Source organism: Myotis yumanensis, unplaced genomic scaffold (assembly GCF_028538775.1).
Source record: "Myotis yumanensis isolate MYYU_CA2020_CCGP unplaced genomic scaffold, mMyoYum1.0.hap1 SCAF_2, whole genome shotgun sequence".
In the NCBI taxonomy this organism is placed as follows: domain Eukaryota; kingdom Metazoa; phylum Chordata; class Mammalia; order Chiroptera; family Vespertilionidae; genus Myotis; species Myotis yumanensis.
Window position 1 is genome coordinate 102,322,128 of NW_027223753.1, and position 14,536 is coordinate 102,336,663.

Consider the following 14,536-nt stretch of genomic DNA (forward strand, 5'->3'; position numbering starts at 1 on the left):
GCAACCTCCCAATCCGCCCTGCTCTGTGCATGACGGGGGCGGCGCCCCAACTCCCCAATCGGCCCTGCTCTGAGGCCGACCAGGGGCTGCACCTAGGGATTGGGCCTGCCCTCTGCCACCCAGGAGCAGGCCTAAGCCAGCAGGTTGTTATCTCCTGAGGGGTCCCAGACTGCGAGAGGGCACAGGCTGGGCTGAGGGACCTCCCTCCCCCCCCGAGTGCACAAATTTTTGTGCACCGGGCCTCTAGTACTATATAATAAAAGGGTAATATGCTAATTAGACGAGGAGACCTTTAGGGAGACCTTCCGGACAAAGTCATGGTGGTGGGGCCGAGGCAGAGGCAGTTAGGGGAGATCAGGCCAGCGAGGGTGGGGGACATTTGGGGGCAAGCTGGCTGGTTGGGGGGAGACAGTTGGGATGAGCAGGCCAGCATGGGGGTCAGTTGGGGGCGAGCAGGCTGGCAAGGGGGTCAGTTGGGGGCTAGCAGGCTGGTAGGGGGGGCAGTTGGGGCCAAGCTGACTGGCGGGGGGTGGCAGTTGGGGGCGAGCAGGCTTGCAGGTCAGTTGGGAGCAAGCTGGCTGGAAGGGGAGGCGATCAGGCTGGGGGAGGGGGGGCAGTTGGAGGCAAGCTGGCTGGCTGGCGGGGGGTGGCCGTTGGGGGTGAGTTGGCCAGCGGGGGGGGGGGCAGTTGGGGGCAAGCAGGCTGGCAGGGGGGCATTTGGGCGCAAGCAGGCCAGCGGGGAGGGGGCAGTTGGGGGTGAGAAGGCCAGAAGAGGGGGCAGTTGGGGGCTAGCAGGCTGGCAGGGGGGGCAGTGGGGGCGAACTGGCCAGCAGAGGGAGCAGTTGGGGATGAGCAGACTGGGGGGGGGGCAGTTGGGGGTGATCAGTCCAGCAGGGGCGGGAAGTTGGGGGTGATCAGGCTGGAAGGTGGGGGCAGTTGGGGGCGATCAGTCTGGCAGAGGTGGGCAGTTGGGGGTGATCAGGCTGGAAGGGGGGGCAGTTGGGGTTGATCAGGCCATCAGGCAGAGTGGTTAGGGGCAATCAGGCAGGCAGGCAGGTGAGCAGTTAGGAGCCAGCAGTCCCGGATTGTGAGAAGGATGTCCCAGATTGGAGAGGGTGCAGGCTGGGCTGAGGGAATTTTGTGCACCGGGCCACTAGTATGTAATATAATCTTGCTATAAATTTCTCCCTAAACACTGCTTTAGTTTAACTGCATTACATTTTGATATGCTGCATTTTTATTTTTATTCATCAAAAAGTATTTTCTAACTTCTCTTGGGAGGTCTTTTACCCATTCATCATTTTAAAATGCAATTTAATTTTCACATATTTTTGAACTTCCCAAATTTCTTTGTTACCTATTTCTAACTTCAATCTTTTGTAGACAGAGAAATACTTTGTATGATTTCAGTCCTTTTAAATTTATTCAGGCTTGCATGATGGTGTGGCATATAGTCTATCTTAGAGAATGTTTCACATGTACTTAAGAAGAATGTATATTCTGCTGTTGTTGGAGTTTTCTATAAATGTCTATTAGATCTAGTAAGTTTATATTGCTATTCAAGTTTTCTGTTTCCTTGTTCATCTTCTCTCCAGTTCTTTTCATGATTCAAAGTGGGGTATTGATGTCTCCAACTATTATTGTTGAATTGTCTGTTTTTACCCCTTCAATTCTGTCAGTTTTTGCTTCATGTATTTTGAGGCATTGTTATTAGGTAAATGCATGTTTATAATTATTACATATTTCTGATGGATTGACCTTTATATGGTAAAATGCCTCTCTTTATCACTGGTAAGATTTTTTAAATTATTTTGTCTGATATTAGTATTGCCACTTAGCTTCATATAGTTTCTAGTTGTGTGATATATCTTTTCCATTTTTTTATTTCTCAATTACACTTTACATAAAAAAATTACTCTGTATTAGTTTCAGATGTACAAGAAATTAGTTAGAAAATCATATGCTTTAGAAACCACTATTTCAAGTACTTATTTATCTTGATATCACTGACTATATTCCCCAGCTGTAATCTACATCTCTGAGGCTATTCTTTTTAAAAATATATATTTTGATTGATTTCAGAGAGAAAGGGAGAGGGATAGAAAGATAGAAACATCAATAATGGTAGAGAATCATCAACCAGCTGCTTCCTGCACACCCCCTACTGGGGATCAAGCCCACAACCCAGGCATGTGCCCTGACCAGGAATCAAACCATGACCTACTGGTTCATAGGTTGACGCTCAACCACTGAGACATGTCAGCTGGACATCTGAGGCTATTCTTAAACTACCCATTTGTAATGCTTAATCCCTTCACAATTTGCCATAATACCCCTCTCTTCTCACAGCTATTATGTTTCCATGAGTCTGTTTCTATTTTCTCTATTTTGTTCTTTAGATTCCATATATAAGTGAAATCATATGGTATTTGTCTTTCTCTGAATGTCTTTTTTACTTAGCATAATACCCTCCAGATCCATCCATGCTGTCCCAAAAAATAACATTTCCTTCTTTTTTATAACCAAGTAGTAGTCCATTGTGTAAATGGACCACAACTTTTTTATCCACTCATCTACTGATGGGCACTTGGGCTGCTTCAAAATCTTGGCTATTGTAAATAACGCTACCATGAACATAGGGGTGCATATATTCTTTCTAATCAATGTTTCAGGTTTCTTTGGATATATTCCCATAAGGAGAATTGCTGAGTCATAAGGAAATTCATTTTTAATTTTTTAAATATATTTTTATAGATTTGAGGGGGGGGGAGAGAGAGAGAGAGAGAGAGACACCAATGTGAGAAACACTGATTCATCGTATCCTGCATGCACCCCAAATGATGGTGGGATTAAACTCACAACTTGGGTACCAGTATGCACTGTGACCAGGAATCAAGTCAGCAACCTTTCAGTGCATGGGACACTATTCAACCAACTGAACCACTCCGGCCAGGACTCATTTTTAATTTTTTGAGGAACCTCCACATTGTTTTCCATAGTGACTGAACCAATCTGCATTCCCACCAATGGTGCACAAGGGTTCCCTTTATCCACATCAACACTTGTTTGTTGATTTACTGATGATAGCCATTCTGACAGGTGTAAGGTGATATCTCATTGTGATTTTGATTTGCACTTCTCGAATGATTAGTGATGTTGAGCATCTTTTCATAGGTCTATTGGCCATCTGTATGTCCACTTTAGAGAAGTGTTTATTTACAAGTGCCCCTTTTTTAATTGGGTTGTTTTTTGGTGTTGTCTGAATTCTTTATAAATTTTGGATATTAACACCTTATCTGATATATCATTAGCAAATATCTTTTCTCCCTCAGTAGGCTGCTGCCTTTTTGTTGATGGTTAGCTTTACTGTGCAAAAACATTTTAGTTTATGTTTTCCTATTTGTTTATTTTGTGTTTTCTTTCTTAGGAAATATATCAGAAAAAAATAGTGCTAAGAAAAATGTCAAAGATTTTACTGCCTATGTTTTCTTTTAGGAGTTTTATGGTTTCTGATCTTACAATTAAATCTTGAATCCATTTTATTTTTGTATATGGTATAAGAAGGTGGTCCAGTTTCTTTCTTTCTTTTCTTTTTTTGTATTTATCTATCCATAATTTTCCCAACACAAGTTATTTATGTTCTTGCCTCCTTTGTCAAATATTAACTATATAGGCATAGGTTTCTTTCTGGGCTCTCTATTCTGCTCCATTCATCCATATCTGTTTTTATGCCAGTTTTATGTCTGTTTTGATTACTATGGCCTTGTAGTTTGTTATTAGGTAGCATGATATCACCAACTTTGTTCTTCTCTGTCAAGATTGCTGAGGCTATTTGGAGTCTTTTATCATTCCATTTATCTTTTTGAATTATTTGTTCTAGTTCTGTGAAATACACCATTAGTATTTTGATAGGGATTGAATTGCTTTGGATAGATTGGACATTTTAATGAAGTTAATTTAATCCTTCCTATCCATGAACACAGTATATGCTTCCACTTTTTATTTTTATCAATTTCTTCCTTCAGTATCTTATAATTTTTTGAGCACAGGTCTTTTACTTCCTTTATTAAATTTATTGCTAGGTACCTTATTTTTTATGCAATTGTAAATGTGATTGATTTCTTAGTACTTCTTTCTGATAGTTCATTATTGGCGTATAAAAATGCCACTGATTTCTGAATATTAAGTTTGCATCCTGCTACTTTACTGATTTCATTTATCAATTCTAGCAGTTTTTGGTGAAATGTTTAAAGTTTTCTATACACAGTATCATATCATCTGCAAATGACAGTTTCATTTCTTCCTTTCGCATTTGAATGCCTTTTTATTTCTTCTTCTTTTCTGATTGCTGTGCCTAGGTCTTCCATGACTCTGTTGAATAAAAGTGGAAAAAGTGGACACTGTCTTGTTCCTCATCTTAACACTTTTAGTTTTTCCCCATTGAGTATGATGTTGGCAGTGGGTTTGTCATAAGTGGCCTTTATTATGTTGCGGCACAATCCCTCTATTCCAATTTATGCTGAGAGTTTTTATCATAAATGGGTGCTGGACTTTATCAAATGCTTTTTCTGCATCTATTAATATGATCATGTGATTTTTATGCTTTATTTGGCTTGTATGGTGTATTATGTTTATTAATTTGTGAATAACATTGCTTTTCTGGAATAAATCACACTTGATCATGATTTATGGCCTTTTTAATGTATTGCTGGATTTGGTTTGCTAATATCTTGTTGAAGATTTAGCATCTATGTTCATCAGGGATACTGCCCTATACTTTTCTTTCTTTGTCCTATCTTTAACTGGTTTTGAAATTAGGATAATGCTGGTCTCGAAAATGAACTTGGGAGTCTTCCCTCCTCTTGAATTTGTAGAAATAGTTTGAGAAGGATAGGTGCTAATTCTTCTTTGAATGTTTGATAAAATTTACCTGTGAAGCTAAATGGTCCATGACTTTTGTTTGCTGGGAGTCTTTCGATTACTACTTTGCTTTCATTACTTGTAATTGGTCTGTTCACATTTTGTTTCTTCTTAATTCAGTTTTTGGAGATTGTACGTTTCTAAGAATTTATCTATTTCTCCCAGATTGTTCTACTTATTGGAATATAGTTCACAATATTTTCTTAAAGTCCTTTGTATTTCTGTGCGTTAGTTCTCCTGTTTCATTTCTGATTTTATTATTTGGGTCCTCTCTCTTTGATTCGTAATGAATCTGCATAAAGGTTTATCAATCTTTCCAAAGAACCAGCACTTGGTTTCACTGACCTTTATAGTGTTTGGTGTTTTTTTTTGTTGTTTTGTTTTTTTGCATTTTTTTTATTGCTAAAAGTATTACAAAGGGTATTGCATATGTGTCCTTTTTTTTTTCTCCTGCCCTTGACAATCCCCTGGCCTCCCTATAGTGTTTGTTTTTTTAAAAACTTGTTTCATTTCTTTCCACCCTGACCTTTACTATTTTCCTCCTTCCACCTACTTTGGGCTTTGTTTGTTGCTCTTTTTCTAGTTCATTTAGGTACAAGGTTAGATTGTTTGAGATTTTTCTTGTTTCTTGATGTAATCTTGAATGCTATGAATTTCCCTTAGAACAACTTTGGCCATGTCCCATCGATTTTGGGTTGTTGTGTTTTCATTTTCATTTGTTTCAAGGTTTCTTTTCATTTCTTTCTTGAAATTGTTAACCCATTCATTGTTTAGAAACATGTTATTTAGCCTCCATGTGGTTATGTGTTTTTCAGGTTTTTTTTCTTGTGATTGGTTTCTAGTTTTATGGCATTATGATCAGAGAAGATGCTTAATATGATTTCAATCTTGTTGAATGTATTGAGACTTGTTTGGAGTCTTAACATGTGGATTATCACAGAAGATGTTTCATGTACACTAGAAAAGAATGTAGATTCTGCTGCCTTGAGGTGAAATGTTCTAAAGATATCAATTAAAGCCACCTAGTCTAGTGTGCCATTTTTTTTATTGACTTCAGAGAGCGGAAGGGAGAGGGAGAGATAGAAACATCAATAAGAGAATCATTGATTGGCTACCCTCTGCACGTCCCATACTGGGATCAAGCCTGCAACCTGGGCATGTGCCATGACCTGGAATTGAACTGTGACCTCCTGGTTCACAGGTTGATGCTCAACCACTGAGCCACACCAGCCAAGTTGTTGTGTCATTTAAGTCTGCTATTTCCTTTTTGATTTGTCTGGAAGATCTATCCATTGATATCAATGGGGTGTTAAAATCCTTATATAACTGTATTACTGTCGATCTCTCCCTTTTTGTCCATCAAGATTTGCTTTACCTATTTAGGTACTCCTATGTTGAGTGCATAAATGTTTATAAGGGTTCTATCTTCTTGATGGATTGATCCCTTTATCATTATGTAGTGTCTTTCTTTGTCTCTTAGTATAGTCTTTTTTTGAAATCTGTTTAGTCTGCTATAAGTATTGCTACCCCAGCTTTTCTATTTCCATTGGTATAAAATATCTCTTTTTATTCCTTTACTTGCAATCTGTGTGTGTCTTTCATTTGAGGTGGGTGTCCTGTAGTCAGCATATATATGGGTCTTGTTTTCTTTACCATTTTGCTACCATATGTCTTTCAATGGGAGAAGTTAATCTATTTACATTTAAAGTAACTACTGATAAGTACATATTTATTGCCATTTTATTCTTTATAACCATGTTCCGTTTTTCTTTCTTTCTTCTTAAAGAAGATCCTTTAACATTTCTTGTAAAACTGGTTTTAGTAGTAATAAGCTCCTTTAGCTTTTTTGGGGGCGGGGGGGTGATCTGGGAAGCTTTTTATTTAACCTTCAATTTTAAATGATAGCCTTGCTGGTTAAAGTAGTCTTGGTTGTAGGTCCTTGCTGTTCATCACTTTGAATATTTCATGCCAATCATTTCTTGCCCAAAATGTTTTTGTTGAACAATCAGCTGACAGCCTTATGGGAGTTCCTTTGTAGGGAACTGTCTTTCTATGCTGTTCTTAAGATTCTCTTTAACTCTTGCCATTTTAATTATGATTTACCTTGGGTTCATTTTGATTGGGCCTCTCTGCGCTTCCTGGACAGATGTGTCTTTTTCCTTCACCAGATTAGGGAAGTTTTCAGCCATTGTTTCTTCAAATAGGTTCTTGATCCCTTGCTCATTCTCTTCTCCTTCTGCTACCCTAATGATGAACACGTTGGTATGCTTTTTGTTGTCCCAAGGTCCCTTAGACTTTCCTTATATTTTAAAATTCTTCTTTCTTTTTGTTGCTCTGATTGGGTGTTTTGTTATCTTGTCCTCTAAATCGCTGATTAGATTCTCTGCTTCATCCAACCTGCTGATGATTCCTTCTAGTGTATTCTTTATTTCAGCTATTGTGTTCTTCATTTCTGACTGGTTCTTTTTATGGGGTCTATGTCTTCTTTAGTGCTCACTATCTCTTTAAGTTCTCACTGAGATAATATATTCTTCCCCTAAATTCATTGAGTATTTTAATAACCATTGTTCTGAATTCTACATCTGGTATCTTGGTTGCTTCCATTAAATTCTTTTTCTGGTGATTTCCCTTGTTTCTTTCATTTGGGGCATTTCTTGGTCTCCCCATTTTGTCTGCCATTTTGTGTTTGTCTCTATATATTCGGTAGATCTGCTATGATTCCCAAACTTGTTATGGTGGTTTTTGTTTTAAGTGTCTTTGTGGGCTCAGTGTACTATCTTCCAGATCACCTGAACTAGGAGCTCCAGGAATGTCTCTTGTGTGGCTTATATGAGCTTTCCTGTTGTGATTGAGTCTTGAATGCTGTTAGTTGTTCATTAATGGTGTTAAGTCATAGGCTGTCTGACTATTAGGATTGACCCTAACCATACTGTATGAGCTTCTATGTATTCAAGGTACAGTTGGCCCCAGTAGGGTCTGGGGTGGGCCTACCTTTGGGTGTGCCACTTGTGTGGCTAGTTGGGTTGTGTTTTGGTGTGGTCTGAAGCCCACCAACTGGCTTTGGGCTATCTGTCTGGAGCTACCAAACAATTCAGTCAGTGGCTGCTTCTACTGGGCTTGGGTGTGTATGGGAAGGGTCACGCTGTGTACAAAGGTCAGTTTCCCACAGTCTCTTCCACAAAGTATGAGCTCTATAGAGTGGGGTGATCAAAGTCAAGAGGACAGGGCTAGTGGTCCTCTTGCTTGGGGACAGCACGGTCAGGCACTCAGTGTGGGGGGGTGAGGGTAAGTGGCCCCTACTCCAGAACCCATACCATACTCCACCTGAGTCTCTGACCCTAGCTCCCTCAAAAAGAGTACACCGCTGGTTCAGGCTAGTATAGCCAGCTGACCCCTCTGCAAGACTCAAGCTCAATAGAGCAGGGTCACTGGGAATCAGACAGGACAAGTGGACAGGAAGGGCACTGGCAGCACAATGGAGGGTATGGATGGTTCCTACTCCAGAGTTACAAAGATCAGTGTTTGTCTGAGTCTCTGCCAAGAGCTTCTCAAGTAAAAGAGTGCACTGAAGGTCCTAACTGGGTGCAGCCAGCAGATGTTTCTGCAAGACTTAAGCTTGGCAGAGTGGAGCCACCAGCAGTTGGAAGACTGAGATAGTGCACTCCCCAGGCTGGTGCTATAAGGATAGGAGTGCTCTACCTTGAAAAGATGGTGTCTGAGGGTGGTATGGGATAGGGACTCAGCACAGATCATTCCTCAAAACCATGACATCAGATCTCTTTATGACTCCTGTATGCCCTGAGTCACCTTTTCTCTACTGGAGTTCTGGGTGAGAAAAAGACCCTGGGTGCTGGCCCTTGAAGAGAATGCCTGGGTTTCTAGAAAACTCCCATCTCTCCCAGGCAGGCAGAATCCCCACTAATTTTCATCACCAGATGTTACGCAGGTGCCTTTTCCTGGCCCTAGTGCTCTGGATTAGAACCTCTCGCTACTCAGGGGGACCTTTGCAGCTGAGATATCCCTCCAGATTCTTAATTGCCACAAGTGGGTATGAGGCCAGCTCTTTCATCATCTCTGCCCTTATTATCAGTCTCAGTGTGGTTTCTTCAGTAGATCTTTGGTTATAATACTTCCATCGAACTAGCCTTCAGCTGTTTTTTCAGGTTGACTAATCTATAATTTAGTTGTAATGGAAGCAATAATTATGCAGCAACTGCTGAAAATACAGAGTAAAATTTAGTACAAGGCATCTGAAAATACCTTTTTAAATGCCATGTTATACAATCTCTCAATTTGTGTTTTGATTGGAAGCACCATATTTGAGTTCTTCAAAATCACACAAGTAAAAATTAGTCTTTTCTGTCTATGGAAAAAAATTTTTTTAAAATTTAGTTGTGAATCTGATTTGGTGCTGGGAGGAGGTGAGTGTATTCACCTACTCTGCAGCCATCTTGGGATCCCATTTATTTTTAACCAATTTGTATTTCTGAATCTAAAGAAGTGTGTGGCTTTGACCGGTTTGGCTCAGTGGATAGAGCATCGGCCTGCGGACTCAAGGGTCCCAGGTTCGATTCCGATCAAGGGCATGTACCTTGGTTGCGGGCACATCCCCAGTTGGGGGTGTGCAGGAGGCAGCTGATCGATGTTTCTCTCATCGATGTTTCTAACTCTCTATCCCTCTCCCTTCCTCTCTGTAAAAAATCAATAAAATATATTAAAAAAAAAAAAAAGAAGAAGTGTGTGTCCTACAGACAACAACCAATTGGATCTTGTTTTTTATAATCCAGTCTAAAGTCACAATGAGATACCAGATACCAGGAAAGACTGAAAAGTAAATTATGAAGGTAAATAAAATAAATCTTTTCAATCACTGATGATGGGTGTGCAAATTATCAAAAACTTTAGAAAAGTGTTTGACATTATCCTCTAAAAATGAAGATATATATCCTATATAATAAAGAGCTAATATGCAAATGGTCATCATGCCCTCAGGCCCTCGCACCAGGGCCAGGGGACCTGAGGCCATGTCCCCTGCCTGGTGCCGGGCCAGGGGACCTGAGGCTGCACGCCACCCCCCCGCCCCTGCCCTGCAGGGCTTGAAGGGGTTGGGGCCAGCCAGATCTGGGTTTCGTGTGATTTCGAGGCACGCACAGGTGGGCGAGGACTTGACTTTGGGTCCTGCAGTATGCCCCAGACCCTGACAGGAGGGAGATTTTCATATACATTTTACTAATTTTCTTTCATCTCTGACACTTTAAGGGCAAATAGCAATATTAAAATATTTCCTCTAATTAATTGCCTTTTAATGTGTATGAATTTCGTGACCAGGCTACTAGTATATATGTGTGTTTGTGCGTGTGTGTGTGTGTGTGTGTGTGTGTATGCCCTAAAAATTCCATTCCTGTATGTAGATACAGCAGAAATACATTTACATATACATCAGGAGGTAGCATTACTCATTATAGCCCCAAACTAGAAATAACTCAAATGTACACAAACACAATAGATGAATAAATTATGGTAAAATCATATATTGAACACTAAGTAACAAGAGAAATATAAGGATATTAATTTACATATAACATACATACATTTCACACATATAATGTATAGCAAAAGGAGTAAAATACAAAAAATAAACACTGTATGATTCCATTTATACAAAGTTTAAAATTTTTCAGGCAAAACTATAGTGTTGAGAAAAAGATATATAAATTGTAAAAGTGGAAGGAAAATGTAATACATAGTATTAGTGTTCTAGTTCTTCATTCAAGTAGCATTACAGATATTTGCTCTACAGTAAGTATATCACCAAATGGTACATTTATGTTTTGTTCACTTTTCTATATGTGCTATGACTCACAATAAAAAGGCTTAAAAAATAAACTCAGTAAAGATTCCTTGTCTTCCATACCAATATGTTATGGATACTTAATTTTCCTTCAAATAATCAAATTACTATCCTTATTCCTTGAATCTACCCCAAAGTCCCATGCATGCATAAGTGCGTGCATGTACACACACGCGCGCACACACACAAACACACAAACTCTTTTCTTACCTCAACCAGGTTCTGTAAAATCCAGGCTAATCTCAAAGAAACATGCTGGGTTGTGAAAGTGAACAAACTGGCTGCTAAAAATCGTTTACTTCTAGTGAAAAAGTGAAGCATTCGGCAGGAACTGTGTATTAGCTATTTTAAAAAAAAATTAGAAAAATACATTTAATAATAGTGCTTGACGTTTCTATTTTAATTCCATATACATGCAAACAAACCCAATAACATTATTTAACTACTTAAAGAGTGTTCTCAGGATGTAAGAAAATCAAGTAGGCTCCAGTACTTATAAAAGTCTTTGTAAAATACCTATTTTCTACCTCTTTACCTATTTTTAATTCTGGAAGTGAGGGGAGAGAGTCAAGGGAGAAGGCTATATTGCTAATTTTTAATAATATATTTTATTATTTTAATAACATATTGCTATTATTTTGAGTAACATATTTTAATCAATCTAGTATGAAACCAGAAGGAATTTTCCCTACACATTAAATACTTAAAATTGGGGTATACTATTTTAATACTGCCTATACTTACCTAATGATCAAAAATGAAACATATACAATTTAAAATGTACTCTTTCTTTATGTATGCATATATTATTTTTCTCTTTATTTTATATTATTTTTAAATTTAATTTATTTTTTCCCATCACCATTTATCTCGTCTATGCCGTCTTCCACCTCCACCCCCTAATCACCACAATGTTGTCCATGTCCATGAGTTTCTTTTTTTTTCTCAATCCTTCCACCCCAACACCTCCCAAATAAGCCCACACCAAGACACATTATAATTAAAATGTCAAAAATTAAAGACAAAGAGAATATTGTAAAAGCCGCAACAGAAAGGCAATCAGTTCCCATACGAGAGTTTCCATAAGACTGTCAGCTGATTTCTCAACAGAACATTTAAGGTCAAAAGGGACAGGCATGAAAGAAATATTCAATGATGAAAAAACAAGGACCTTCAATCAATACTACATTACCCAGCAAGGCTATCATTTAAAATCAAAGGAGAAATAAAGAGCTTCCCACACAGGAAAAAAATAAAGGAGTTTGTTACCACTAAATTAGCATTACAGGAAATGTTTCAGGGCTTGCTTTAAGAAGTGGAAGAAGCCATAGCCAGTTTTGCTCAGTAGATAGAGCATCGGCCTGTGGACTGAACGGTCCCAGGTTCGATCCTGGTCAAGGGCATGTCCCTCATTTGCAGGCTCCTCCCTGTCAGGGCACATGCAGGAGGCAACCAATTAATGTGTTTCTCTTACACTGATATTTCTCTCTGTCTTTCCCTTTCTCTTCCACTCTCTCTAAGAATAAATGGAAAATTATCCTCAGGTGAGAATTAAAAAAAAAAAAGAAGAAGTGGAAGAAGAAGACAAAGAAAAAAAAAAAGGAACACAGTTTAAAAAATAACATGGCCATAAATACATACCTATAAATAATCACTTTAAATGTAAACAGCTTAAATACTCCAAATCAAAAAGACATAAGGTAGCTGAATGGATAAGAAAACAAGATCCATGATTATGCTGTCTTCAAGAGACCCACCTCAGAGCAAAAGATACATACCAATTAAAAGTAAAAGGATGGAAAAAGATATTTCATGCAAATGGAAAGAAAAAAAAAGCTGGGGTAGCAGTACTTATATCTGACAAAATAGACTTTAAAACCAAGGATATAGTAGGAGCCAAGGAAGTATACAATATAATGACAAATGGATCAATTCAAAAACAGGACATAACCCTTGTAAACATTTATGCACCCAACACAGGAGCACCTAAATATGGAAAGCAAGGCTTGATGGACATAAAGGGAGAGATTGACAGTAATACAGTTATAGTAGAAATTTTAATATCTCATTGACATCAACTGATAGATCTTCCTGACAGAAAATCAATCAATAAAGAGATGGAGGCCTTAAATGACACACTAGATCAGAAGGACTTAATTGATATCTTAAGAGCATTTCACACCCAGGTAGCAGAATATACATTCTTTTCAAGTGGATATGTAACATTTTCTAGGATAGACCACATGTTAGGACACAAAACAAGTCTCCATAAATTTAAAAAGACTGAAATTATATCAAGCATCTTTTATGACTATAATGCTATGAAACTTAAAATGAATCACAAGAAGAAAATTGAAAAAACACATAAAGACATGGACGAAAAATAACATGTTACTAAACTATGAATTGGTTAATAATGAGATCAAGGAAGAAATCAAAAGGTACCTTGAAACAAATGCAAATGAGAACACAACAACTCCAAATCTGTGGGGCACAGGAAAAGCAGGCCTAGCTCAAGGGGAAAAAAAAAGCTCAAATAAACACTCTAACTTTACACTTAAAGAAACTTGGAAAAGTATACCAAACAAAGCCCAGAGTGAGTAGAAGGAAGGAAATAATAACAGAGCAGAAATAAGTGAGATAGAGTCTAACAATACAAAAGATGAATGAGACAAAGAGATGGTTCTTTGAAAAGATAAGATTGACAAACCTTTAACCAGATTTATCAAGAAACAAAAGGAGAGAAATTAAAAAGAAGTAATGATACCAAAGAAATACAAAGGATTGTTAAAAAAAAAAAAAGTATTATGAACAACTCTATGCCAACAAATTGGACAACCTGGGAGAAATGGATAAAGTTCCTAAAAACATACGACATTACAAAACTAAATCAAAAAGAATCGGAGAATCTGAACAGACAGAATACTAGTGAAATTCAAGCACTAATCAAAAATCCCCCAACAAACAAAAGCTCTGCACCTGATGGCTTTACAGGTGAATTTTACCAAACATTCAAAGAAGAACTAACACCTATCCTTCTCAATTAACCCAAAAAAGTCAAGAGGAGGGAAGAGGCCAGCATGATCCTAATTCCAAAACCACAAAAGGTATGACAAAGAAAGAAAATTATAGGCCAATATCCATGATGAACACAGATGTTAAAATCCTCAACAAGATATTAGTAAACTAAATCCAGCAATACATTAAAAAGATCATACACCATGATCAAGTGGGATTTATTCCAGAGATGCAAGGTTGGTACAATATCCACAAAATATTAAACATGATACACCACATAAACAAACTGAAGGATAAAATATGATCATATCAACAGATGCATAAAAAGCAGTTGATAAAACCCAGCACCCATTTATGATAAAAACTCTCAGCAAAGTGAGAATAGAGGGAACATAGCTCAATGTAATTAAAAGCCATGTATGACAAACCCACAGCCAACATCATACTCAATGGGTAAAACCTGCAAGCATTCCCCTTAAGATTGGGAACAAGGCAGGGATGTCCACTTTCACCACTCTTATTCAACACTAGAGGCCCGGTGCATGAATTCGTGCATGGGTGGGGTCCCTCAGCCTGGCCAGCGATTGGGGCCAATCAGCCAGGGGGGAGGGGCTGCGGGAGGTTGGCTGGCCATGGGAGGTTGGCTGTGGGAGTGCAATGACCACCAGGGGACAACTCCTGTGTTGAGTGTCTGCCCTCTAGTGGTCAGTGCGTATCATAGCGACCGGTTCGGTCATTTAGGCTTTT

At 38.7% G+C, this 14,536-nt stretch overlaps 1 protein-coding gene across 4 annotated transcripts in view; it reads right to left on the bottom strand.

Annotated features, from left to right (window-relative positions):
* GK5 (glycerol kinase 5) overlaps positions 1 to 14,536 on the bottom strand; it is a 174,065-nt gene that overhangs the window by 92,459 nt on the left and 67,070 nt on the right. For all 4 annotated transcript variants that reach the window (XM_070405897.1, XM_070405896.1, XM_070405895.1 and 1 more), the window contains exon 5: positions 10,982 to 11,113. In XM_070405897.1, the coding sequence (XP_070261998.1) occupies positions 10,982 to 11,113 (132 nt within the window). The remainder of the gene's footprint in view (positions 1 to 10,981; positions 11,114 to 14,536) is intronic.